The sequence below is a fragment of the Myotis nattereri genome, assembly GCF_964212035.1.
Source record: "Myotis nattereri genome assembly, chromosome: 19".
NCBI classification, from domain to species: Eukaryota; Metazoa; Chordata; class Mammalia; order Chiroptera; family Vespertilionidae; genus Myotis; species Myotis nattereri.
Genome location: NC_138095.1, coordinates 19,875,329 through 19,902,109, shown reverse-complemented (window position 1 = coordinate 19,902,109; position 26,781 = coordinate 19,875,329). Strand labels below are relative to the sequence as shown.

At 50.3% G+C, this 26,781-nt stretch overlaps 2 protein-coding genes across 6 annotated transcripts in view; one reads left to right on the top strand and one right to left on the bottom strand.

Annotated features, from left to right (window-relative positions):
• The window catches only part of OPCML (opioid binding protein/cell adhesion molecule like), a 931,887-nt gene extending 914,263 nt beyond the window's left edge, over positions 1 to 17,624 (top strand). The window contains exon 8 of one of the 2 annotated variants that reach the window (XM_081113619.1): positions 17,334 to 17,624. In XM_081113619.1, the coding sequence (XP_080969745.1) occupies positions 17,334 to 17,371 (38 nt within the window). In that variant the 3' untranslated portion in view covers positions 17,372 to 17,624. Of the gene's footprint in view, positions 1 to 447; positions 1,628 to 17,333 lie in introns of those variants that run through there. The other variant, XM_081113616.1, reaches the window with a different exon arrangement.
• The window catches only part of NTM (neurotrimin), an 857,156-nt gene continuing 831,555 nt past the window's right edge, over positions 1,181 to 26,781 (bottom strand). The window contains exons 5-10 of one of the 4 annotated variants that reach the window (XM_081113620.1): positions 23,071 to 23,205; positions 21,816 to 21,936; positions 17,006 to 17,157; positions 13,917 to 13,952; positions 7,853 to 7,885; positions 2,110 to 2,965 (exon numbers count right to left, since the gene is read on the bottom strand). In XM_081113620.1, the coding sequence (XP_080969746.1) occupies positions 2,868 to 2,965; positions 7,853 to 7,885; positions 13,917 to 13,952; positions 17,006 to 17,157; positions 21,816 to 21,936; positions 23,071 to 23,205 (575 nt within the window). In that variant the 3' untranslated portion in view covers positions 2,110 to 2,867. Of the gene's footprint in view, positions 2,966 to 7,852; positions 7,886 to 13,916; positions 13,953 to 17,005; positions 17,158 to 21,815; positions 21,937 to 23,070; positions 23,206 to 26,781 lie in introns of all 4 variants that reach the window. The other 3 variants (XM_081113621.1, XM_081113622.1, XM_081113623.1) reach the window with 3 other exon arrangements.

The following is a 26,781-nucleotide window of genomic DNA, read 5'->3' as shown; positions in this document are numbered from 1 at the left end:
TAGTCGCTAAAAGAAAAGGAACTTTTGATTCAAATGGAGGCCATGTGCCGCTGTACTCTCTTTCACCAGAAAAGTCTGGGAAGCCTCCCTGTGCAGATGCCTTGGTGTGTTTTATGCAGAGGTGCTTCCGGGCTCCAGTGCAGCAACATGGGAACTACCTGTGTTTCCCTCTCTGGTCCAGGAACCATGCTGGGCATCCAGACCCTCCAATGGGCGTCTGCAGAAGTTCCAGGCATGAGAGGCCTAGCAAGTCTCACCCACCCACTCTCATCGGAAGGGCACAGTCCTTAAGCCCTTGGCTTTGGCTGTTCTAGAACTGATTCAGCCTAAATCTGCAAGGCTTGGCCACACTGTCCCTGACAATTTTGCCAGGAAGCAGTTGTTGTGTCTGACACCTGGGGGTGGGGATAGCCATGAAGCCAACAACCTTTTTTCATTTTTTTCTAGCAGCCACCGGAAATGCATCGCCTCCTTTGCCGACACGTCTTATGCCACTCAGGTGGACTTACCCCTGAGGACTCAGGTACAGGAATCCTGTGCGTCTCAGCTCTGGCCTGGTTTCCGCCTCTCAGTGAGTCTCAGCCCCAATTTAATTCCCAGAATCAGAGCAGCTTAGAATAATTTGAATATTATTTTGTGTTAAAATTCATTTTTCTTCTTAATTTGTGACTGGAGGCGAGCTTTGGAGAGCAGGCCTTGCGGGAAGAGGCCCCCAAACATCAGTTGATGGGACTTGGGATTTTTTAATATTAAGCCACACTGTTTCAAGTTCCTTTCCTTTCCTCTTTTTCCTTCTTTTCCTTTCCGTGATAGCCGCCCTGGGCTGCCTCCTCGAAATACTCTCACAGAAAAGCCTGTCTTCACTAGATTGACATTTTGCCCAGGTTAGGAGGTGAGCTGCTTGGGCACAAGCAGGGTGCAGCCGGCCTCGGCCAGCATTGGAGACAAAGTCCTGTGAGCCCCCTGCCCCTGTGCTTCTGTTAGGAGGACAAGGGGTTTCTGACTGTCCTGTCACCCCAGCACAGACCACAGAAAGAGCCCAGCTCGTGCCAATGAGGGGCTGAAAGAGCAGTTTCTTGAGTCAGGAGCCCGCCCCCTCGGTGTCCTTCACACCAGAGCCAGCCAGGCTCTGCTCCCCACACCCCCTCACCCTACCTTCAGAATAAGGCACCACACCAGGTGAAGAGGGACATGGAACACTTTTTAATGTCAAGTCAGAGACAACCCCTCCCTCCCCTAACCCCAATCCCACTTTCCCTCATCACACGCAGGACCCCTCCCCGAGGCCTCTCTTGGTCCCCAGACTCCGGGGGGAGGACAAAAGATTATCTAAAAACTGCATTTTCTTCTCTTTCATACACACGCACACACAGGTGGGAAATTAAATAAAAGAAACCAAGAGGGTTCAATTCTCCAGTGGTCACAAAGGCATCAGAGATTCCCATAGGGCTCGAGCGAGTGGTTACTGGCTGTTTAGCTGGTTCGGTGGCGTGTTTGTGCGGGATGGAGGGGGCGGCGCCTGGGCGGACCTCCTCCTGGAGCCACACCTGGAACAGAGGCTGTGCCTGGTGTTAATGTCGTTTTCTCGTTTCACTGCGTATAAATGTCTCTGACATGTGGATAACGCAAAAAAAGAAAAAAAAAAGAAAAAAAAAATAGAGGCAGGAGCTGATTACACAAGTACCAGTAAACTCTATCATCTTTTAGAACGTCAACACACAGCTAACGCCATATACAGCATGCAGTAATGTCTGAGAACGGACCTGCTGAGAAAGAAAAGGGCTAGAACTCTTAACAAAAAAAATATATGTATATATATACTGTATAATATATGTCATCAAAAGAAGCAGTGCCAACAAACGCAAGGTCGGGTGCAGACACCCCCTTCCACTTCTAAACAGCACGGAGAAGCATAATCGTGTCTGCATTAAATGCCAGGATGAGGAGAAAGCTGTAGCGCTGGTGGACGTGTTGGTTAAATCATATGTGTGTGTGTGTTTTGTTTTGGTGGATTCGCCAAATCCGCACCGGGCGGTTAATGCCCGGCGTGGGGTCCACCGGTTGTAAACCTAGTTAAGAAGTGCACTATTCATTTTCATCTTTTTTTTTAACAAACATACTTCTCGTCACCCCTTTCATGTGTGTGTGTGTTTAGTGTTGCCTTGTTTTCCAGCTAAGTCCTAGACTCACGTCAGAAAATAGAATCAAGAGTGAACCAGAATCCCTTATGATCCACGATGCCCATGTAGTGAGGGGGACACAAAGGTGAACGGGGCCTGTGTGACTGCTGACTGTGGGGTTTGGTCGCCGTCAGGCTGTTTTATTTAGGTTCCTTTTTATTGATTTGCTTTTTAAATTTGCGTTTCATAGCACACATGACAGTGGCACAGTCTACAGCGGGGGGGATCCCCGCGGCACATGGGGGCGCAGGCCTCACTCTGTGGTCGCTTCTAGTGACGGGTTGAATTTGGGGATGGCCGACTCTGGAATTTTCCTTGGCAGGGGCCCTGGAGTGGGCAGAGCAGCTGAGCCCTCGTCCACCCCGGAAACAATGACGCTGGCGGGCGGGTATCCAGAGCCAGGGGTGCGCTCCTCCCATTTGGGAAAAGAAAGAAAACTCAGCTGTACCTACATATCTGCCCGGCCTGCAAGGCGATCGATTTTTCGATTTCCTTTTGAAACGTGTTTCCCCAAAGTGTTCTTTGTTCCCCTCCCTCGAATTTGTGTCCCAATCGTCTGTGTCTCGGAATGGCGTTTGATTACATCTTAGTTGGAAAGGGGTTTGATCTTGCTGTTGGAGGTGCCTTTGCTGGAGGGTTGGTGGTTGCAGTGGCGGCAGCTTCCCCGGTGGGGGCATGGCACTCACATCAAAACTGGCGCAGGAGGAAGACCAGGAGGGGTAGCAGCCAAAGGCAGCCTGCCCTCCTCGGCGTCCCGTTGCTCACCTCGCTGACGGCGCCCGGGCCTGTGGAGAGAGCACGTGAGTCACGAGCAGCCAGAGGAAGAAGGAATGGCTGTTGCCTGGTCGGCTGTCCTTAGGCCTTGCCTCTGGTAAGCCATCTCTCTAACTGGGAGCATCTGGTTTGTTCCCGCTCCCTATGTAGGGGCTGCACGACACATGGACCTTCTACAGCTTCCATCCCATGACACACACTGTATAATGGGGAGCTTTCCCTGGCCAGGAGAGAACATGAGGCTCAAGTCCAAGTGTGCTGGTGGCCAGGACTCCTTTCCTGTGTACTAGGCTAAGGCTATGGCTCAAGGTCAACTTAAGGGAGAAGGTGGCAGGTGTATGAATAGCCCACACAGAGCTTCAATAACATAAGACCCTGTGTTGTGTGCACCATCACTCAACCACTTCTACGCACTGCCTGCCTCACCCTTCCCATTGCCCTGCAGCGGCTCCACCTGTTGCCGGAAGGACCTGTTGGACACCAGTCTGCCTCCCTGCTGCGGCTGCTGCTCGGGCTCAGCGTCCTCCTGCCAATCACCACCTCTCTGGGCCGAGCCCGGCGTCTGCCTGGAGCACTTGGCCTCTTCCCATCTGGCCTCGCTAAGAGCAGACCTAGCTCAGGCATCACACGCCTGAAAAGCCAGACCCAGCTCCCAGGAAGTGGAGGTGGGAACCAGGAAAGACACAGGTGGCCTCTGGCTGTGTCCATGGATGTGCAGGAAGGTTTAGGTGGAAATGGGGATGCGGAACCGCATGGAGAATGTCTGAGTGGGAGGTGGACGGCACCTTCCCCTGTGAGGCACATGCCACCGGGCCTGCTGACAGACATCTGAAATGAAGCCAAGAATGAGAGGCAAGAAAACTATGCGGTCATAGAATTCCCCAAGAGCTTTCCTATCACCGTGAAGCATAAGCCAGGCGGCTCCCTGAGCCCGGGGGGCAAGAATGCCCACAACTGATGGAGCTAGGGTTCGTGAACAGCACACAGGGGTGTTGAGGCCCAGACGAATCAGGCACCCAAGACAGAGGCACCTGTATGCTCGGCTGCACTGAGTTTAATGAAACTGTGTCCCCATTAAGCGCATGTGCTCATGGGGGTGAAGGAACCTGCCTCAGATACCAACCATCGGAGACACTTCTGGCTCTTTGGTTCCAGGTGAGATTATTTCTTGGGATCCGAAAACTCGTGGCTGGGAAGCACTGCCCATATGGTTGTATTTCCTGGGCCGTGGGGAGAAATCTCTGACTACGGGGCAGTGGCTACATCATGATGAGCTTGAAGTGCAGCATGCTCTCCAACCTCCCGTGTCCTGTGGTCCAGGACCTGACATTCCCAAAGCCTGGATTTCTTGGCAGGGCGCGTTCTCATAATGAGAGGCACAAGGGAGGCTATTTACCCTCCACCCTGCAGGGAGGGGACCTTCCTGGCTCCATAGAACCAAGGCCTCCGCCAGGAAGGCCCTCCGCATAGTCCCTCACGGTTGCCTGTGTCACTCTGTTCTCTCCCCGGTATGCTTCTAGGGCAGTGGTCGGCAAACTCATTGGTCAGAAGAGCCAAATATCAACAGTACAACGACTGAAATTTCTTTTGAGAGCCAAATTTTTTAAACTTAAACTATATAGGTAGGTACCTTGTTATTAACTTAATTAGGGTACTCCTAAGGCTTGGGAAGAGCCACACTCAAGGGGCCAAAGAGCCGCATGTGGCTCGCGAGCCGCAGTTTGCCGACCACAGTTCTAGGGCGAGAGGCTCTGCTTTCCTTCTTTGAGGGATCCCCTCTGCTCTGGACCCCCAAAGTCCTTCAGACCAAGAGCCTGGCCTGTGCCTGAGGCTGACTCTAAGGCAGCGGTTCCCAACAGGTGGTCCGTGAGATCCGAAAGGTTGGCGACCACTGGTCTAAGGCACATGTGGGTTTCGCAGTCCATGGGACCAGCAGGCCTTTGTGGGAGCTGGGCTCCATGTTCTCAGGCAGAAGTAGTGGCTGTATTCCATCACCCCACGTGCACATGGCTATTCCTCTCTTGCTCCCCTCAACACTCACACAGCTTTGAGACCCAGCTCCCATTCATGCCGGCTCACTCCTCCCTCTCCCTCCTCCTAGCCATGCCTAGAAGAGGCCCTGTGGGAAGAGAGGGGAACGAAGCACAGTGCCCAGCACGTGGATGCTCTCCTGCATTCCCTCCTTGCAGGCCCCCCACCAGGGGAGATGCCACAGGCCAGGCACGCAGCCCAGTAGGGCCTGGCTCATTCCTTACCATGAAAGGAAGGCTTGTTTGTGGGTGAGGGACTCTGCAGCACGCAGGGGAGGCTGTTGTGACTGGTGCCCCCCCGCCCCTGGGCACCTCGCCTGGCAGGGCGGTCTGCAGGTGCTCCTCTGGGACTCTGTGCTCAGTCCCATTGCCAAGGGCCTGAGAGTCCCTCTGTGGGCCTGCTGGGTGGCACCACAGAGAGCCCATCAGGAGGGGTCTCGACCTGTTGTGTCAGAAAACTCTTCCCATAGAAGCAGGAAAAGGCTGTCAAGTACCCATAGCCTCCTCTTGGTGCACTGTTACCCTGGACAAGCTCCAGGGAACTCGCTGGTGCTCCCGTTTCCTGTCCCTGACCCACAGGGGCTGTCTCTCACTGTGGGGAGCCTCACGCAGTCTGCCTTCACCCCATCCACACATTATCCCCTCTCCCTAACCCATGGTTGGCAAACCACAGCTCACGAGCCACATGAGGCTCTTTGGCCCCTTGAGTATGGCTCTTCCACAAAATACTTACTTCTGCACATGGGCCATGAAGTTTCAATCGCACTGTACATGCGCACCCGCATGTGGTATTTTGTGGAAGAGCCATACTCAAGGGGCCAAAGAGCCGCATGTGGCTCGTGAGCTGCGGTTTGCCAAGCTGAGCTGCAGTTTGCCGACCACTGCCCTAGCCCATCCTCTTTCCAGCACAAAGCTGCACAGGAGGAGGAGACAGGCAGGGGTTCCCACACATCCTCTCCTAGGCAGCCAAGCAGCCCTCCCATGAAGGTTCCCACTCAGGCCTTGACCCCTCAGGCTTATTCTTTATGATAATTCCAGGGTCACATCTCTACCATTGCAAACGGATCACGCTACAAATCTCCCAGATTCCTCCGGCCATCACAAAGCTCCCATCTGCCTGGCAGAGTGCTCTGCATTTCATAATCTGCTCGCTTTTCTGCCTCCTTAGCTGTTCTTCCTGCCAGATGTCTTTCAGTGTCTCCCCCAACTCCGTGCAACATGAGCTCATGTCACCTGCACACACGAGCATATACCCACCAACCATGTTCCTTTCCCTTCTCATCCTCACACCCCCTGTCCCTGTGCCTGAAATGCTTTTTACTCAACTCATACCTTGTTCCAGGTCCTGTTCTGGCCTCCAGTCACCTCCTCCAGGCAGCCTTCCTTGACTTGCTGTGGTTTGTTTCCACAGCACCACATACATCCCACTATTGAAATGCCTACCACCCTGCGTTATACTTCTCTGATTCCCTCCTCTGTGCTGCAAGCTTTTTAAAGCCCCTCTGTGTCTAATGAGGCCCTTGGCGGGTATTTGATAAGTGCTTGTTGGAGGAAAAAAAGAGCCAGAACATTGTGATACATGTAGATAAGCCCATATTTTCTCTGTTTTTTTCTTTCTCTTAAGATTCTACTTGAAGAAAAAAGAAATAACTACAACAAAACAAACTCTTGTCCTGCCTTTTGCTTTACCTCAATTTTCTCTTCCAAACACCGTTTCCCTCTTTTCCAGTAAAAGTCACTGCAAACCCCTTGGTTGAGGGAGGTGTACCTCTGGGTGGGACATCAGGCCAAGTGTGTGCAGTTAGGGGGGTCCCAGCCCCAAGAGCTGCAAGCACGCTCAGGACTGCTGTCTGCACTCCAGGTGGAAACTGAACCTCAGAGCTCCAGTGACTGCCAAGGTCCCTCTGCTTCTATCTCTAAATGCAGTTTTCCTTCCCCCTCCCTCACAGCTATTCCACGTGACTCACTCCTCCATGGGAAATGTAGAGGGGAGGGAGCACCTGGGCCAGCCCCATCCGGGCACTGGTTAAGGTGGGGACCACACAGGCCATCCCCTGCTGCCCAGCATGTGGAAGAATGCTATGGCATGACCTTTTGTCTAGGCATTGTGTCCGCTCCTGGAGCAAGGCTCTCCCAGAGCCTTTGTGGCCAGGTGACAGCTCTGCCCATCTACCTGGTGGCATGGGCCACACCTGTGAGTCCTCCGCTAGTCATCCAGTCACACCGCCACTCCATGCTGGATGCCTTTATCGCCTCTGTCTTGCTAGAGAGCTGCAGGGGCCTAAAGAGACTATCAGGACAGGATCCAGGACAACTAATGAGTGTCAATTATTCATCAGAAACATCTGGCAAGAATGAAAGCCTCAAACAAGACCCATTTTATTCCTAGCCTAGTGACTCACACAGACCTTCCCCCTTCCTTCCACTTTCCTCTTTCTCCCACCACTTCCCTTCCAGTTCTAAGTCAGAGCAAGATAGAGAGCGCGAGAGAAAGAGGGAGAGAATGGGGTAAGCAGAGGGCATCATGCAAGGTCTAAGAAGATGGGTGCATTAGAGCAACAGTGCGCAAGGAAAGAGGCAGGCCAGGTACAGGGGCACCCAGATGTGGAGACATTCAGGGCCCTGACAGCTGCTCGTTAGTGCTACCAGCAGGGAAGTTAGACTTCTGCCAGAGGACGCTACCCAGGGAGAATGGCATGTCCTCAGGGATGGGTTAATCTGAATTGAGACAGCCCCATGGCCGGGTGGAGGCCCACTGGGCTGTTCCCTGCGGTTAGCTCAGAACAGAAGGCACCTTGAGAGCAGGCAGAGTTTGGCATATCCCATCCTCACCAAGGCAGTAGCTGCCTAGGAAATAAATATACCAACCTTTCCAAGGGGTCAGGGCTGTAGATTTCACTTCTAAAAGAAATGAAAAAACAAGCCACTGTTAAGGTAGAAAGCAGTCAGAGGTACCTTCTCGGCCCTCAGAGGGTGTGGAGGATGAGCCAGCACTCTCAGCCCTCTTGCCTTTGCCTCTTGCTGTCCTGGCCGCAGCCCAACCCTCATATGTGCTCCCCTCCGGTTTGCTGGAAAGCCACTTGCCATAATGGGTGAGTTGGGGAAAGATATGAATGATGTCCAAATTCAGCTGCTGTTTTTGACCCAAAGAGTGATCAGTTGACCCAGAGTGCCAACACCTCCCCCTTGCCTTAGCAGGAGACGTGAGTATATCTTCAAGCCTGAGGCTCCAAGCCAATAGATTCTTCTTTGTAGAACAACTTCCTTCTTTGACCACCCTACTATCCCTTAATTAGGTGAAGTCTGTAGGGCTTAAGTATAAAATTGTCACCCACAAATGAATTATACTACAGCAATTTGAACATACTAACAGGTATCCAAGCTATGTTTGAGATGTAAAAGTTTGACCAGCATTCATGGATTCATCTTAGAAACACTGCTGGGCTAGACTGCATGAGCCAGATGAGCCCAGAACTTGGCTACATGACCTCTCCTGATGAGTCAGACTATACCGAGTGGGGCCAGAGGGCTTCATCTCTCTGGGCCAACCTGAGGCTGTAAGACCTGCATCTATGTTGCTGGACTTGCTGGGACCTGACTATGGAACCACTGGGGCTCCAGCTCTTCTCTGCTGACTAGACCATCAAATACCCCCTCTTCCTCAACTTCAAGCTCTCAGAACAATCCACAGAGCATTTTCTTTTGATCACCTGTCTTGAGTGGCCTGAAGTGATGATAATCTCTAATCATCTACCTCCATTTTTAGCTAGAGGCCTCTGCAGTTGTTCACCTTGGATATAAAGAGGATGAAAAATCATTTCACAATGTATCTGTACATCAACGCCCCACAATGTACACTTTAAATGTCTTACAGTTTTGTCATTTATCCCTTAGCAAAGCTGAAAAAAATGAGAACATGATGTTCAAATCTCTTGCATTGAAGTGATGCCATTCTCTGTGCAAAGATCTCCCATGCAGGAGGAAAGACAACTTAGCTATAACTTGACCTCAACTAAAATAAAGCATTTGACTAGAATCAGGAAGCATACTTCTGCATTCAAGCTCTCGATCTATTCTTTAAAGGCACCTGAGATACCATATCCCTCTTGATCTAAGTGGGCATTAGCAACCCTGGGAAGCCACTCTGATAAAATGTAAGGGGTGTGGGGGGGGGGGGGGCTATGATCAAAGAGTGATCCAGAGATGATCTTGTGCAGAGCAGGGTGGCCGAGAAAAGACAGGCGTGCTGCTGCCATGCGCCTGTGTTTAGCAAGGACCATCCGTGGGGTGACTGCTGGGCTGCAAGAGCCAGCCCAGGAGTTAAGGAGGGACTATGTTCATGAATTGTCTCATTCAGGTTCCATTGAATTGCATCTCTGTCCCCAGAAGGAGGGTCATGGGAGGGAGGGAGGGTGTATGAAGAGAGGTTCTTAGAGGGATAGAGCAGTCACAGGCCTTTCACCCCAGAACCCAAGCAGAGCAAGTGCAGAGCCCATAAAGTGACAGGTGCTGTTTCTGGAGTAAGGATGCAGGGAAGGGCTCTACCTGGTCATCTGTCCTGTTGGAAGGCTCAATAAAAGAACAAAATTGAGAGCATGTTTCTGCAGAAGTGATTTTCTGTAGCGTCAATCAAGTTCTGAAAACAACTTCAGCTGAATTGTTCCTACCCAGCTACTCCCCCGAATCTCCAACACAGGCTACTTGTACGAAGGGCAGGACTTTCCTGAATAAGGCGGCCACATAGGTAAATGCCTGTACTCGCCACCACCCTCAACCACATCAAAATTACAACTAAAATACAGAACCACAATCATCCAGAACCGCCGGAAACTGGCTGAATGGAAGTCCTACAACTAGAGAAGGAAGGAAGAAAGTGCACTGAGACTGGTAGGAGGGGCAGAGGCGCGGAACAGACTGGGCCAGCACCCACGTGGGCTGCTGTCTAAATCCGGAGGGAGATGGTCTCTGCGGAGGCCGCCTGGAGGAGCAAGGGGGCCCAGCCCCACACCACACCCCCAGCCAGGGTCCCAGAACTGAGAAGAGAAGCCCCTATGGGCAGTAAAACAGGCCTGTGTTTTCCTCACTAAGAGCTTGACTAAATGTGTGATTTTCCTGTCACTATATGAATGGCAGGCAAGGTAAAATGGGAGCAAATATTTAAAAGATAGAAAAACTGGGCTGAAAAAAACAAAAGAACCCCACCCCCAAGCCTCTAAGCCAGTGTCTCTGGTCAACCCACAAAATAATCTTTTTGGCACCAAAGCCAATGTTCATACCTGAACCCAGGTACCTAGGTAAGCCCAGGGCTGCCATCTGATTCTCGTGGGCAGGGGAAGGCTGGCTTCAGTCAGGATGAATAGAAAAACCTTCTAGAAAAAGGATAAGAATTCTTTGTTTTTACACCTTTGGTATTTAGACACAAGTGCCATAGAAACGCTAACTGCTGGCACTGGCCAGTTTGGCTCAGTGGATAGAGCATTGGCCTGAGGACCAGAGGGTCCTAGGTTTGATTCCGGTCAAGGGCACGTACCTTGGTTGCAGGCTCCTCCCCTGCCCAGGGCTCCTGCGGGAGGCAACCAATCGATGTGTTTCTCTCATATAGATATTTCTTTCTGTCTTTCCCTCTCTCTTCCACTGTCCCTAAGAACGAATGGAAAAAATATCCTTGGGTGAGGGTAAACCAAAGAAAAAAGAAAAAAGAAAGAAATGCTAACTGCTGGAGGGCTGGGCCTCATGAACCATCTGTAATCCTCGGCAGGGGAGGACCCATCTTCTCTCTATTGCAATTCCCCCCTCCGGATGCAATGTGCTTTAGTGCCCACTCTTAAGAAGTTGGTTTGACGGTCACGGTGAGGCTCACAGGCATTAATCAGCCCACCTTTCCCAGCCCACTGATACCATCGGATCTGACTCCATGCCTAGGAGATAAAAGACAAAGGACCGTGATGGGAGACGAACAGCCACCCAGCAGCTGAGTCTGCAGTGTGGGCCGCTCTCCTGCCCGCCAGCCAGCTCAGTGAGGGATGGCGGCGCGTCCCCGAGTACGTATTTCTCATGGCAGGAGTCCGGCCCCGCCAAATATTAATACGAGGGGGTGACAGGCCATCTGTTGTGTTTGCAAAAGGGGGGCAGAGGAATATTTCAAGGGTGGCAGAAAATGCTGAGGAGGGATGAAATCTTGTACGAGAATCTTTCTAGTCTATCCAGAGGAGGGAGGCAAGACAGCTCGGCACGTCCCTTAAAGCAACGCTCCCTGTCAGTGAGATCCAGGCACCTGTTCAAATCTCGCTTGGTATTCCTGAGACAAAGTGAGCAGAACTTGGGGGGGGGGGGGGGGGCGCGATACTCTGAGAAAACAGGTAGTTCTCTGTTCTGTGAGAGACTAGCAAAGGAGGAGGAAGGGGTCGGGGGCAGACACAGATGAATGAGAAAAAAGCCCAAGGTGGCATGCTTGCACGCCCAAGCCTTTCCCCTTTCTTTCCCCACAGGGATGCATCTCCTAAACGCTGAGGGACCCATGAGGCTTGCCACCAGGGCAGCAATGGTCAGTGACAACTCATTCCCGGCAAACCGCCTAACCCTGTCCCCAAGATCCCCTCTCTTTTCTCACTTCTCCATCAGCCTAGGCTCATCGCCCCAGCCCTTTCTTGTTTCACTGTCCCCAAACTTTAATAAACATTCTCTAAAATTAAACAAGAAAGCAAATGCCCAAGATACAATATTTCTCTAAAATACTCCTTAGTTGTACAAAAGCATCCAACAGTTACCCTGAAAACCACACTAACCCGAATGTTGGAATGTTCCAGATGCCCACACTCTACACCGTCTGGCCCTTCTCCTTGCTTTGCCTCCACTGAGAAGCGTGAGGGTTGAGAGCATCCCAAGAGTCAGGGTGGAGACAGGCAGAGAGACCCTTCTTGCACCAGGCACCGTAGACAGCTGTGCACAACAGACAGCTGCCGGGAGCGAGGCAGGGCGGCTCTGTCTCAGCAGGTGCAGCCTGACAATGGAGTCCCTGCTCGGGTCCTAGCTCAGCGGTCTGGTAGCGATGTGCTTGCTTCTGGTCGGCTTTGTTCCTGTCTTTGGTGTAGACACTGCTCCCTCCATCAGCTGAGTGCACCTTCCGTCAAACACTACCTCCCTAGCAACCACCACCTGGTTTAAAGCTCCCGTTCCCGCTGAGGATGAAGAGCTAAGTGATCAGAATGAGCTCAGTCACTTCTAAAAGCACATCTTGGAGCAGTAGCGTCTTAGCTCCCGTCTCACGCTTCCCTTCGGCCCTCCATGCCAGGTACTGTCTGATGCCCTCTCTGTCAGATCTGCGCATGTGCCTCTCACAGAGGCGCAATACATGTAAGCTGAGTCATACGTTAAACCTGAACGTTTCCATCGAGTTCACGTTCCCTCCCTATTCCATTCTCCCGTTTGTGGTTCATCTCCAAGGCACCCTGCATGGCTATGGTGAATAACGCAGCCGCCAAGTTTTTCATGATAAAAGTATTTTTCTTGCTCAGTCACTTTCCCATTTCCTCCCACCTCTTCCCCAGCCCTCCAAGCCAAATGTCCTCCTCCAATGATTGCACAGCTGGATGTGAATGGGCGCACAGGCTGGTGTGGGTGAGGGGGCATGAGAAAGGCCAAGGGGTGGGGCATGAGAAAGGCCAAGGGGTGGGGCTGCAGGGTGAGAAAGCCATTCCCCTCCTTGTCTCCACAGCTGCCTTCCTGCCAGGCTATCTTGTGGTAGGCAGTGCCCTCAGGAGGGGACAGCAGCACACACAGCTGCATTCTCCCACTCAGACCGCGCCCACTTCTGCCCAAAGGCTTGGCCACAGTCCTCATAGATCAGGGGTCCTCAAACTACGGCCCGCGGGCCACATGCAAATGCAAATATTGTATTTGTTCCCGTTTTGTTTTTTTACTTCAAAATAAGATATGTGCACTGTGCATAGGAATTTGTTCATAGTTTTTTTTTTTTAAACTATAGTCCGGCCCTCCAACGGTCTGAGGGACAGCGAACTGGCCCCCCGTTTAAAAAGTTTGAGGACCCCTGTCAGATGATGCTCGCTAGGCTAGTGGACCTTGAGAGAGTGCAAAGGACTGTGCAAACAGAGGCAAGAGATACTGGAGTCTTACACCTGGACGGGCTCTCAGTGGAGGGTGATGCAAGGGGGCTGGGGAGAAGGGCTGGAGAAATGAGTTAATGAACCCTAGGGTACACTGAGAGATGCCCTTGCCTTTCAGCTTTGATGATTCAAATGCACCGCCCAGTTGTCAAAGCCTTTTCACTTCGCGCCCTCAGTTGAAAGGCAGAACAACTCTAAGGTACATAAGGCAGGTCAATTCCCTTTTGTAGAAGAGGAAACCGAGTCTAAGCAACGTTCAGTGACTTGTCCCAGAGCACAGAACTGCCAAAAGCCAGGCTTTGAACTAGATCTCAAGGGCTTCCCACTCCAGACAACTGCATGCTGACCAGCAAGCCTGTTGTGCCATGCCCCCCCCCCCCTCCCCTGCTCCCAAGAACCTCCATGGGAACCAGGTGATGCATTTTAGGGAATATCTGAACCTTCCGGTACCTGGTATTTGCCACTTTGCTGAGCGTCCATCAATAGGACCCGAGTTATGAAAACTGCTCAGTGGGTCGCAGCTGTCTTCCTGTTGGTCCTGACTCAGTCCCTCAAACTTGTGGGTCTCTGGGCCTGAAGATGCTAATAATGTTTTTTTTTTTTTACTTTCCTCCCACCAGCCCCTCTAGAGAAGTGTGGGCAAGGGTTTCACCAACTCCCAGTAACCACCTTAGCTTCCCCTGCCATCTTCTAAGCCACTTGACACAGAGGAGCCTCAGGTAACACACAGAGGGGCAGGGGCAGGGCGTGGGGGAGACAGGGACAGGGAGGGGGAGGGGGAGAAACCATAAAGCAAGGGGGATACTGACCTTGCAACAAAGTTGAGCTTGTGGGCTCATTTAGTTCTAAATCGGGTGAGGGACATACAGGAGAGAAAAATGAAAACAAACACATATATTATATACAGTAGCTATATATTGGCCATATATAGTTTGTATACTGCCTTTCACAAACATCTCTGGAGCAATGGGCACATAAAGGAAGACACAACAACCAAGGTGGGGGGCACAATGCAGCGTGGGGGACACATACGTGAGCGCTCTATGCTTCCAAACTTGGACGTGAAGGCTGGGAAGTGAGGGGGCTGGAGGCCGGCACGTTGTCCAGTGCAGACGCGTCCACCCTTAGCTTGTGCTGAGCTGGGTACGGATATGGTAACAAAGGACCAACTTTTTTTGTGTGTTTTTTTCTAGATGAGATTTCTGTCCCCCATCCCCACCCCATTGTTTCACTTTGGAAAATCAAGTCCAGAAATTTCTGTTCCCAAGGCTCCAGGGCGGGAAGGAGGTCCCCCAGGAGCCACTGTGAATCGGGATTACGGGAGCAGGACTCCGAGTCCCTGCCATGCCTGCAGTCTTAGGGGCCAGGTGCTCAGAACCCTATTGGTTCTGGGCCCAGATAGGAAGGGCCACCCCTCTCCCCATTTGGGCTAGATTCCGGCCAAGGTGGGATTCTCCCAGCACCAGCCTTCCTCACTTTCCAACCTTCGGGTCGGGTGGATGGGTGTGCTTAGGTGGTAATGTCGCTGGCTTGTTGTGATGCTATGGAAGAGTGAACCTCCTCACCAAGTCTGTGCATTCCCACAAAGTAAAGGCTGCCTTAGAACTTGCTGGATGGCTGTGAGCTGAGGGGGTTTTCCAAGGATAGAAAATGACATGGAAACCCTCCTAATTGGGTAATATTTTCCAAAGGCCTTGGTGGTGGTGGCCTCGATAATGAGCTAGGGGGATGCAGGGGCTGCCCGAGGGGCCTGGAAACAGTCACCTGGCTCAGGGATGAGTGTCCCGATTTCCAGGGAACCGTGTCTCCCCTGCAGCATTTGTGTGGCGGGCTCCTCCAAAAACCGTCTCTCTTTAGAGACTAAAATACTGGCGTCTGCTTGATTAAATGGGGAAGATGCTACAGACGTTCCTCCCTCGGGGTTTAGCCTGTAAAGGCCCCGAGACCTCTTGCATTGAAGAGCAACCCGTGTGTGCTCCATGCATCGGTGCTTGCCCCAGATTTTCTGCACGTGTGTCAATACCTGCTGCCATTTTCAATGTGTTCTTCAAAGAGAACCCTGGGCTGCGGGAAGCTGGAAATTGTAGCATGCCCCCAATGCCACACGGGGTGAATGCCCACAGAACAACGGCAGGACAGGGGTGGGGGCGGAGGTTTAATTGTCTCACTGGGGTCTGCTGAAAAGAGCAAATTCAGGACACATCCTCCACTGCCCTTCTTGTCACAAATAACAGTTATTTCACTTTTAAAGTTTGCTTTTTCTTCCTGTTCTCATCTTAAGGGGAAGAAGCCAGGGGATTAGGTAGGAGCAATGAAGCCAATTGCAAAACCATTTCATGCATCCAAATCAGAAGAGGGAGGTCAGAGGTGGAGGGAGACTGGGGGACAAGGACCACTGAGGGTGGAGAGAGCCAGGGAGAGCCTGAGATTTGCAGAGCAAGGGGAGGAGGGGCGCCTTCCTTTCTAATCCTGGCCCTTCTGCTCATGCAGACAGACACCTGCCAAAAAGCCACAAAGGCCTGACAAACGTGAGAGGCAATTATGACTCTCCCTGCGTGAGGGATGTCAGACAGATCAATCACCCGCATCACAGCGCCCGCCGTCCATTCCCAGCACCAGCTCTGGGATCGAGGGCGGCCTCACCCTTCCCAGCCCTGTTGGATAAAGCTGGGCTTCATGCCATGCGCTGGGTAAAAGGAAGATCGAGTGTGATCTGGAAGCAGAGGTAGGACAATGGGTGGCGCACACTGGCTATTAGGGGCAAGCTGGGTACACTGTGCATGGAGGGCAGGAGGCCGAGCCAGGGGATGCGGGCAAGGTACATGAAGCTATGGGATTATCTGGGAGTTCTCTGAACAAAAGGAAGTTACGTTCTTGCCAATCACCTGCTAACTACCTCACCTTTCTCTCCTCATCCCCTTGGAGAGTGTGTGTTTGCATGGGAGACTGAAGGGGTAGAGATTGGAAAAAATGCGCTCCCTGAACTTGGTGAGGTCTGGAGGGAACTGCCCCCAAAGCAAGGAGAAATGAACCCTGGGGCCCATAAGGAGAATCTGTAACTACTGAGGGGAGGAAGACCTCCCCAGGGGCCTGACCTGGAAGATGCTCCTCCAGGTCACGCTGGGCAGCTGCTCTGCTCACAGAAGGAGACCCTGGCCCCACAGGGGGGGCGGGTTCATTGGCCTCCTCTGCTTCCATCTGGCACCAATAGCATCGCCAATACGTAACGAGTGCCCAGCTATTTGCCCTGAACCCATGAGCCCTTCGCTAAGTCGTTGTTGAATGAATCGATGCATGAATGACTATGTCACTCTGTCACGATGGCGGCTTCCTTGCACACATATTCCTTAATCCAGCCAGACAATACGTGTTGATACACATGGAAACTAGGGAAATCCCCATATTCTCTGCTTATTCTCCCCCTGAAACTAATAGTACTCAGGATCCCAATTCAGGCCCACGATTCCACTTCTATACGTAGAATTCCATTTCTCTCATGTCCCAATGGCCAGAAAAAGTTTCAGAAGTGGTTACCATCTCACACGAATTCAGTGAACAAAGCATTGATACAGTAAATGTTCCTCCCTGGGCTCTTCACTGTTCCACCCAATCATAGTCCCCATCCTCAGTTTAAGAGATATCATAGAGGAGAAAAACAATGTCATCTCAGCATCACCAAATCCTTTTCTCCTGTCTCAGGATTTTTCCCCATTATAGAAAGAAACATGAGCATTCTTTTTTTAAAACTCTCCCTATTTCCGGCATCTCGCTCGCTCTCATCCTTCCTCACCCCTGCCTCACTACTCCTGATTCTCTTCTTTCCCTCAGGGCCTCTCTTCCCAACTCCTCCTGCTCTGCAGGACCCCCTCCTTTCTGCCCAGCTCAGGGCTCATCTTACCAAAAAGTGTGATGCTGGCATTGGTGTGGCCGAGCCTGTTGGAGGCGACGCATGTGTAGTTCCCATAGTCGTGTTCTGAGACATTGAAGAAGATGAGCTTCGAGAGGAAGGGTCTGTTTTCCACTTTCACCCCCTTCTTTCCTTCAGCCAGCCTGAGATGAAAGAGAGAGACAAACAAGAGAAAAGAGACGGTCATACTTTTCTCACAGGAAGTGGGCTCTGGAATTAGTGATCACCTCATCCCGCCTTCTGACATTATGCCCACCTTCCCCACTCAATGACACAGTAACTTCACGCACAATGACTGTGATTTATTTATTTTCTGTAGGTGCCTGGAGACCCATGTGGCACTGTGAAGACACTTAACACCTCTGAAGGCAGGTGCCTCCAAAATACACACTGTCCCAACTGTGTGACATTCACGGAGCGCGTGCTCAGAAGTGTGGACTTAATTGACGTCGATGATGACAATAATGGAAATGGTGATGATGATGACAACTATGAAAATGAACAACTCAAACTTCAAAGAGAAGGACAACCTGAGGGGTTTGAAGAAAACAAACAAACAAAACACCCACAATGCTCTTCAAGCACCTGGGCAATAAATTCTTCCCCTGAGAGTCTGAGGCATTGTACACATAATACCTGACTGTGGGCTGTGAATGGGAAACAAGAACCAGGGATCATTCTGAATCCGTGGGCTCTGGAGGCCTGAGAGAGGTGATGTGCAGAGTATCCTAGCAATTGGTCTGGAAGGGATTAGAGACGCCTGAGGATATGACCCCACAGAGCCAGGACAGTCTCTGGGACAACCCGCCCTGGTAGTCCCTCATGCTGGTGGTGGGGGCCATGACAGAAGTGCCACAGGTAGCTAGTGAGGAAATCAGACACACTTGTGAGAGCCATGGATTCTATTACTGGGTAGAGGAAGAGGGTGAGGCCCTATCTTCCACTGTAGGGGTTGCTAGCAGCAATTCCTATTAAGATGGCGTGTCTACACAGATATCACAAGACCAACCCTCTTCTTTTGAAAAATTCTGGAATGTTCTTTTTCAGAGAATGGGCGTTAAGCTAACATGTCCCTTTACCTGAAATGACCTGTCTCCCCAGCCCAGAAGCTGAGTCTGTGTTTTGGGGAAAATGAATACTCATGGGGGGAACAAATCCTTCTGCGTGGAGGATCTCGGGGAACCTGGTCGTACACTTCAGCGCCTGTTGAGAGTCTGGCTGGGGCAGGATGCGGGCAGAGTAAACAATGTCAAGATGAACACATCTGGGAACAGGCTCTGGGGACATGAATTAGGGCAAATGGCTGGCATCAGAGTCATCACGCTGAGAAAGACAATATTCTGGCGGAAATAGAAAGTGGAGCGCAGCAAGACAATGATGAGAAAGCGCGTTGTAAACTGGAAAATGTTATTCAATCTGATCTATTTCTATGGAGTTGGGCACGGAGAGCTCCCGCCTGTCCCTGGTCACAGCAGGGCTGGCACAGAGGGCAGCGGCTCTGTCATTATCTGAAGGTGTTATCTCCGTAGGACCCCGGGATGCCCCTCTCCTCTGCCAGACCCACAGCACCAGTGACCACAGAGAAGCCGGGTCTGGCTTCAGTTCCCACCCAGCATCTGTCCCCCGGGGAGTCGGGAGTTAGCTGGAGGGACTCGCCTTGCTTTTCATGTTGTCAGTTCTCCCTGGGGAGCCTTTCTTTCTAGGGGCAGTGAACTGGCCTGAGCCCATGAACTTCATTAAAATGTGAGCACTGTCCCCATGGAATGAGGAGTCCGGCTGTGCAGCCAGACACCAGTTCCAGCTTGCTATGTCAATACTGATCCTCTAGAGCAGTGGTTCTCAACCTTCCTAATGCCGTGACCCTTTAATACAGTTCCTCATGTTGTGGTGACCCCCAATTTCATTGTTACAAATTGAACATAATTAAAGCATAGTGATTCATCACAAAACAATATGTAATTATATATGTGTTTTCCAATGGTCTTAGGCGACCCCTGTGAAAGAGTCGTTCGACCCCCAAAGGGGTCACGACCCACAGGTTGAGAACTGCCGCTCTAGGGGGTGCTGTGCAAAGAAGGTGCTGAGGCCCACCCATCAGGAGGCTTCTGAGAACTGTTCTAGCTTACGGACCCTCTTTGCCTGTTGGATGCCATTCCTGGGCTGGGGACAAAGAAGGCTTCAGCTCATACCCAGGCTGTGAGTTAGATGTCAGCACTGTGGTGGGGAGCCACCGACCCAAAGCAGGTTCCTCCTTGACAGCCCTGAGATGTCTTTAGCTAAAAACAGCGCCAGCAGCAGGTTGCGCCACTTTGCGGCTTCTGGGAGGTCCCACATTTCCCAGCCACGCTGCTACCAGGCTTGTTTCTTAATGCACCTGGAGGCTGGTTCCTGGCTCAGCTCCCCGAGGATGGGTGGCCCTTAGTAATGACAGCACCCCATTTTCCCTCACTCTGATGGATGTCACGCACAATGGCCTGCAGTGACAGGTGCTCCGTCTACTCAAAAGGACACTTTTACCCTAACATTTGAGAAAACTGCTGTCCCCATCACACAGAGTCCCTTGATGTGCCTCAGAAGTCCACTCCTCTCCCTGGAAATGTGAGCTGGGTTAGAGCTGACCTTCCCCGGGGCAGAGGTCATGTATGTGCCCTCCCAGTCCTGCCAGCCTCCGTGGGTGGGGAGGATGGGCAGCGACAAGGGCCTTGAAGGCAGAGATGTTCTTGTTAAACTGGGTGCCCGGAGGACAGACAACTCATCCGATGGAAGAACACCGGAAATAAATAAATGAGCAGCAAGTGGAAAACCGACCCGAACTAGTTAAAGGAGAGAAAAGAAGCTGCCATGAGAACGCAGATGAAGAAAGTCTCAAAGTTGCCCGAGCCACGGGCCTCTGAGTCCCTCCCGGTGATGCTGGCTGACTTCCTCCTCTGGGAAAATCCTGGTGGAGACCAGCCCTCCAATAGCACCGCCTTCCTGCCAGCTGAGCCCCCACCCCCTCCTTCCTCACCATGGCCACTCCTGCCTGTGGCCTGTGCTATTCTCCTCCACATAGTTTAGGACCCTGCTTTCCCATACATTTTAATTGTATTTTTCCTCCATAAAAATAGATAAAGAGGATGCAGCTGATTTATTTTGGTGAAGACCTAGACAGTGGAAGGTCGCGGAGCTGACCCTGAGCTCCACAGCTGCTGTGTTTTTCTGATGTTAGATATCCATATAGGACAGTGATGGCGAACCTATGACACGCGTGTCAGAGGTGACATGCGAACTCATTTTTTCTTTGTTAAATGGCATTTAAATATATAAAATAAATATCAAAAATATGTCTTTGTTTTACTATGGTTGCAGATATCAAAACATTTCTATATGTGACACGGCACCAGAGTTAAGTTAGGGTTTTTCAAAATGCTAACACGCCGAGCTCAAAAGGTTCGCCATCACTGATATAGGAGATCCTTCAATAAGAGGGAGGAAGGAAGGGAGGGAGGACAGGTGAAGCCGCATTTCTAAGAAAGACAACTGTGTTTATTTAAAGGGAAAAGGTCACCCTCTTCTGTTTGATTCTGAATTCTTGGGAAAAGAGGGAGAGAGGGCTATTTCTTCTTATCTTATCTCTTCATGAGATTGTTTCCCTCTTTCTGCCTCTGTTCTTCCATCTAGAAAATGGGCTAGATGAATCCAGTACAAAGACTTTGGAAATGAAGTCTTTTGTACTTAAAATGGAAACACACTGTGTGTCTTTGAAAGGATTATGATCAGACAATGAATCTTATGACTAAGTGACTTGGTCCTAATCAAAAACCAAGGGTCGATTCAGAGACCTGAAGAGCTTTTGGTGTGTGACTGGTGGCTGACGCCCAAAAGAAAGACACACAAGCCCACAAAGAGGTTCTACGTCATGTGGGCAACAGCTGGATCCCTCCTGGCCTGGAGTGGCTCACACCACTCTCCTCCTTCCCATCACTCTCTTGGGTATTTTCTTTCTCAGCTTCTGAGCCTCTGAAACGCCTTCTTCCTTCTCTGCCCCACATACACCTGGGGACTCTTTTGCATCATCCCCTCCCCATTTCTAGAAAAGTGTTCTTGCATGTTATTTGTTGCTTCCCGTCTTAAAATGGAGATTTTCACAGCAGTGATTGTGCTGCCCAGTGGACTGAGAGAGACTCTGACCCTGGGCTAATGTGCCATTTGCTAGCTCCTCGCCATGACCATCTCCAGCGAATCACAACAAAAGTCCCGATGGTGGCTACAGTAATGCGAGGGGAGGGAACCCTGCCCTCTCTCTTTCCTACAGTGAGCCAACAGCCTGGGTACAAAGGGAGGCCTAACTAGGGTCATGGACTCCTGTAAAGCAATCCTGACAGCGTCTGAACCGGAACCGAGACCTCTAGCTCCAGCTAACTTCTTAGCCACCCCTAGGGTCCCCAGAGCGTTCCTAACACCTCATGCAAGCCCGGGAATGTGTTAGAAAGAGCTTCAGGTGGAACATACTATTTTCTTGGCCTATGAGAAATCCACAGGCCTTCCCATGCTCCTGGCAGCCCTTCCTGTAAGGTATTGCTTCCTTATGAAATGTTTTCCTTCAGGCCGGTTACTCCAATGCACGGCAATATTGGAAACATAGCTGAAATGCATTAATACCAGGAAGAGACGTGATTGTATATTGCCTCCCCTTCTAGGCAGGAGGAGTTCAGGGAGGAATTTACAGGGTTTCCCTTGCAACCACCTGGCACCAGGAACCTGGAGAAGATGCCATCTTTGGGTGCAGGGGAGAGGGGGGGTGCAGGTAGGGGGTCCTCACCTTTTGTCATCCTTGTACCACTGGAATTCTGCCGAGGGGACTGCCGAGGCTTCACACTGCAGGGTCCCCTTCTGTCCCACGGGGACGCCTGTCCCCTTCGCTTCGGAGATGTACGGTGGATCTGCAGAGAGAAGACGCCCTGTAGCATCTGAAAATGCATTCTCCAGCCAGGCCGCTGCCTCCCTCGCTGACTGTATTTTTCACTCTCTGATCTACCACGCTCACTTGAGCCGATAGATTCACTACACAAATTGTGCTGCGGGAATGAAATCATTCGCGGTAGTTCTAAGGAAAACCTTGGGCTGCCTAGCGTGGGATGCTGCTATCCCCTTCTGAAGGGAGGCGAATGACCAGGTGTGCATGCAGGCCCGTTTTCTGTTTAAACTTTTTAACTTGCACAGGATGATGCCAACCCATCAACCCTCCAGTCCCTGGGTTGGCAGTCAGCAGTTTTAATCAGCCTCATAGAATTTCTGCAAATCAGGTTCTTGCCAGACTATATAACATCATACTATTCAGTTCCCATCAAAAGCACAGTTGCAAGAATAATATTCATAGAGAATTGCCCGAAGGGTGTACGGATCAGTCATTCTTCCAGGTTCTTCTAAAATGATTCCCGCATCCACCAGACCCAGCCAGACCTATATAGTTGGCCTACTTGCATTTGAAGTTTTCCCTAAGAACGCTTGACAATTCCAACAGCTTGCAGGGGAGTGCACTAGGAAGCACAGGTGTAACAAACATGCCATTCTACTTAATACAGAAACACTGTTTGCAAGTGGTTGACTACATTTCAAGGTGCTCTATTTGTGGGGACCCTAAAGATAAACTTCCCCTTGGTTTCAGGACCAGAAAAAGCAGCGTCTCTCCCAAGCAACTAGCTGGCTTTTATTTGATGGCCATAACCCTGAAGACAGATGACATTTCACCCTCGCTGGTTTGGCTCAGTGGATGGAGTATCGGCCTGCAGACTGAAGGGTCCCAGGTTTGATTCTGGTCAAGGGTACATGCCCGGGTTACTGGCTTGATCCCAAGTATAGAGCATACAGGAGGCAGCCGATCAATGATTCGCTCTCATCATTGATATTTTTATTTCTCTCTCCCTCCCTCTCTGAAATCAATAAAAATATATTTTAAAAACACACATATGCCATTCACTCTCTAAGAGTTGGCTCTGTATCTTTCTCTTTGTCATGGCCATGCCAGCAGCCCCCCTCCCATCCACACAGGGTGAGGGTTCCATAACACCACTTACAGTTCACGGTGACCTTCACTCTCCGCACCACGGGTGCGGCCACGTCGTTGGAGGCGCTGCACTCGTAGTCCCCGGACTGCTCCCTGGTGATGCCCTGGATCTCCAAGTATTCGTCTTCACTCACAAAGCCCACGGCTGCCAGAGAAGGTGTGATAGCACAGGAGAGAAAACAGCAAAAGCATGCTCTTAGAAACCAACGTAGGACCTGGTTATGTCAGCCACTTCCAAGTTCAGCTTCCTCAGCACTGTGTGGATTCACACTTCCCTTCTCCTACCACAGCCACCCACACCATCTCCTTAGCTCCCCAAAGGACTAGCTGAGACGCCTGTATTCCTACCTGGACTAAACAAATGCCTAGAGACCTGTGTCCTGCCCTGACCTTACCGAACGCTCTGGCTCTGGGTCCGAGAAAGACACCTGAGGTGTATCTCAATTCTTTCTGACTCCAGGTGCCATTCACACTGAACCTTGGAGTAGAGCCAATGACTACATTCCCAGACCACATACCAGTATCAGTTAGAAATACCACAATAGCTTACACACACACACACCACAAAAGACAGTGGGAATGCTCATGAAATAAAAGTTAATTTATTTTTACAGCTAGACAGTCAACTAATAGGCAAAATTCCATTTCCCAAACTTCAATCTACTAGAGCTCTTGGGTATAAGATCCTGCAGACAAGCCAACACCAGGGACTCCACGCTCTAATCACAAACATGGCAGAAAGGAAAGGACAAGAGGACAGGTACAGATCTCACTGCCACTTCATCATCATCAGCATCAATTCTGTATGGAAGAGTCATGAATAATAACACCAACCCCCTGCCTACTGGACTCTCCACCAGAGGCCTGGCCGCAAGGATCTGATGATAGAACGGCCATGACATTCAAGCCTAGGAGGTTCATTTCTTGTTTTCCTCCCTTGTTGCCCTGAGTTCCCGTCTCCTCAAAGAAAGACAATGGAGAACAAAAGTCACTGCTTCCTTCCCAGGGAAGTATCTGGCCTCTTCTGCTCACTGAAGTAACCAGCATGATGATACATGCATCGTGCAAACTGGGATACCTTGAGGAGTATAAGGAGGTGCTATTAATAGTGACTATCGAGCCCAGCAGGCATGGCTCAGTGGTTAAGTTTCGACCTATGAACCAGGAGGTCATGGTTTGATTCCCAGTCAGGGCCTATGCCTGGGTTGTGGGCTCGATCCCCAGTGTGGGGTGTGCAGGAGGCAACCGATCAATGATTCTCTCTCATCATTGATGTTTCTATCTCTCTCTCCCTTCCTATCTGAACTCAATAAAAAAAGTGACAATGGGGCAGTAGCATGAGTTGAGACTGTCACTAGCAACTGAGACATCTGCCCAGGCAGAATGTACACACAATCCCAACACCTCAGAGTGTTGTTGGGAGTGACAAATGGAAACACACACAAACATGAAAGCACTTTGAAAGCTTCCATGTGCTGTGCACCTGTTTTCGCTTGCACTCCTGTAATCAGCCCGGAGGCGCAGGCTCCGTGAGTGGAGCTAGATTAACATGCGTGGCTCCACATGAGCAGGGAGGGAAGAGAGGAACACCTTTCTCCAGGGGACAGCACTGCTATGTAATGCCACATGCACCCGCTGTTCCAAGCGTGAAAATAACAACAGCGAGAAACTGCTATAATATAAAGAATGATAGACGTGCTATGTAAGTTACAGTTGTATTTGTTATGTGACATGAAGGTTGCTGTATTGTCCAGGTAACAACAGTAGTGATAACAATGGCAACAGTAACAAAACAACCATTTTGTGAAAAAGGGCCACGACCTGCCCAACTCGTGGACATGATCCCGCTGTGTCACCCTCCAGTAATACGCTCAATTAGGTTGCCATTTCCTCATGTACTCGCATGACCTAGGGGACCCACGCTACATATGTGTGGGAACTCTTGCCTCCACTACCTACACAAGAGCGGAAGAACAGCCTGTAGCTACTGAGACAAGCAAGACTCATGAATTTTCAGGAAGATCCAGGAACATGGTAATGAGTAGAAAACAGGGTCAGAAAGTTCAGGATGTGGAGAAGACACTCAACATTGACCCGTGGGAACTCACAGTCCTAAACCAGTTAAGAAACTTCTCTAATTGTCATGGTAGCCTTTTGTTCTTGCTTCCTAAGCATCTTCGGGGGTGGGGTGGGGGGGTTGGGGGGGGTGGAGTACTAGCCTTGATGTGAGGAAGGATGAGGAAAACCAGGAGCAAAGGTTTAAAGGAAGAGTTGGCGATTCCTTTCATCTTGTTGTTTATTTGCTACCAGGCCCGAGCCTACATTAGTCAGATCTTTCCCTGCCGGAATGCTATAATTACTGTGCAAAGCATCTCGGAGACCAGTGTCACACTTAATATTCCCATTAATTTTAAATGGTAGTCTTTGGTACATATGTGTGGCAATTGATGTCATATTTTAATTAGGCTTGCCCTACACCATCTGAAATTAATAATAGCTTGAATTACCAGTGTAATTTATAAATTAACAGTGCCGTAGCATTAGGAAATAAATTAGTTCTGGACAGCTGTTTCTGGACTGAGCTCCGTGTCTGAGCAGTGGTCGGACCCCAGATCCCTGGGAAGGCTGTGTACTGCACCATCAAAGCAATGAAACACTACTACATAGGTTTTTCTGGGTCTCTCGCCCTTCTCTCCACCCGGAGACCAAACATATAATTTTATTCTACCGTCCAAATATGCTCTTGTGTGACCCCAGTAAGATATACAGGGACTCAGTTGCATGAGCTCATTATAAGGACATACAAAGGGAGAAACAAGTAGGGGGATTACAGTCATAGACACAACTGCAAGGTCACAGATATTAGGGTAGCCACAATCAAGAAATCATCACATTTTCTGTGAAGATGTGTGTAATTTTATATATTTCTATCAGACAATCTTACGTAGTGAAGGAAGTTGGAGAGCTTACGATTTGGGGAAGGTCCAGATTTGTATTACCACGGGGAAGGAATCTACACTTAGGTCATCATGCGGAAAACAATGAGGCTTAACTTTACTATCCCGTGTTCCCCAAACCAAGTGTAGAATTACAGGAAAACCACAATGACTCCATTACTCACCAATTTCATGCACTCTCTGACTCAACTGGGTGAGGCCTATAAAAACTAATTCATACATAGAAACATGCTTTATATATTTTAGCTTTCCTTGCCATTGTTTCCACCTTTCTCCTCACATAGATTGTTTCTCTACTAAAAGCAAAGATGGCAAAACCAGAGAGAAAGAGAGTCAGTATATACATAACAAATTCAACTTTGAGCCACCAGAAATGAGGTTCCTAAAGGGGATGCCTAAGACAAATAAGCCAACAAGAAAAAACAAAACAAACTAAACCAAAATCTGAATTTATAAGAGTCAATGATTTGAGCAAAGTTTTCCTTTAAACACCATGTGTGCTCTGGTTATGAACATGGACCAGCTGACACCTTGAATTTGGACTTCTGGCTTTCAGAACTGGGAGGCTAGACATTTCTATTGTGTAAGCCGCCTCCTCTTTGTTACTTTCTTGTGAACCCTAGGAAACTAATACACTCTTGTCTCTCTCCTAATTCCCAGTGCCTATGGCTGTCTGAGTGTAGAGTTCATCTAGTTCATTTAGAGCTCGTCTTGTCTTTAGAATCACAAAAATATTCAACTAAAAAGCTCAAAACATCAGTAAA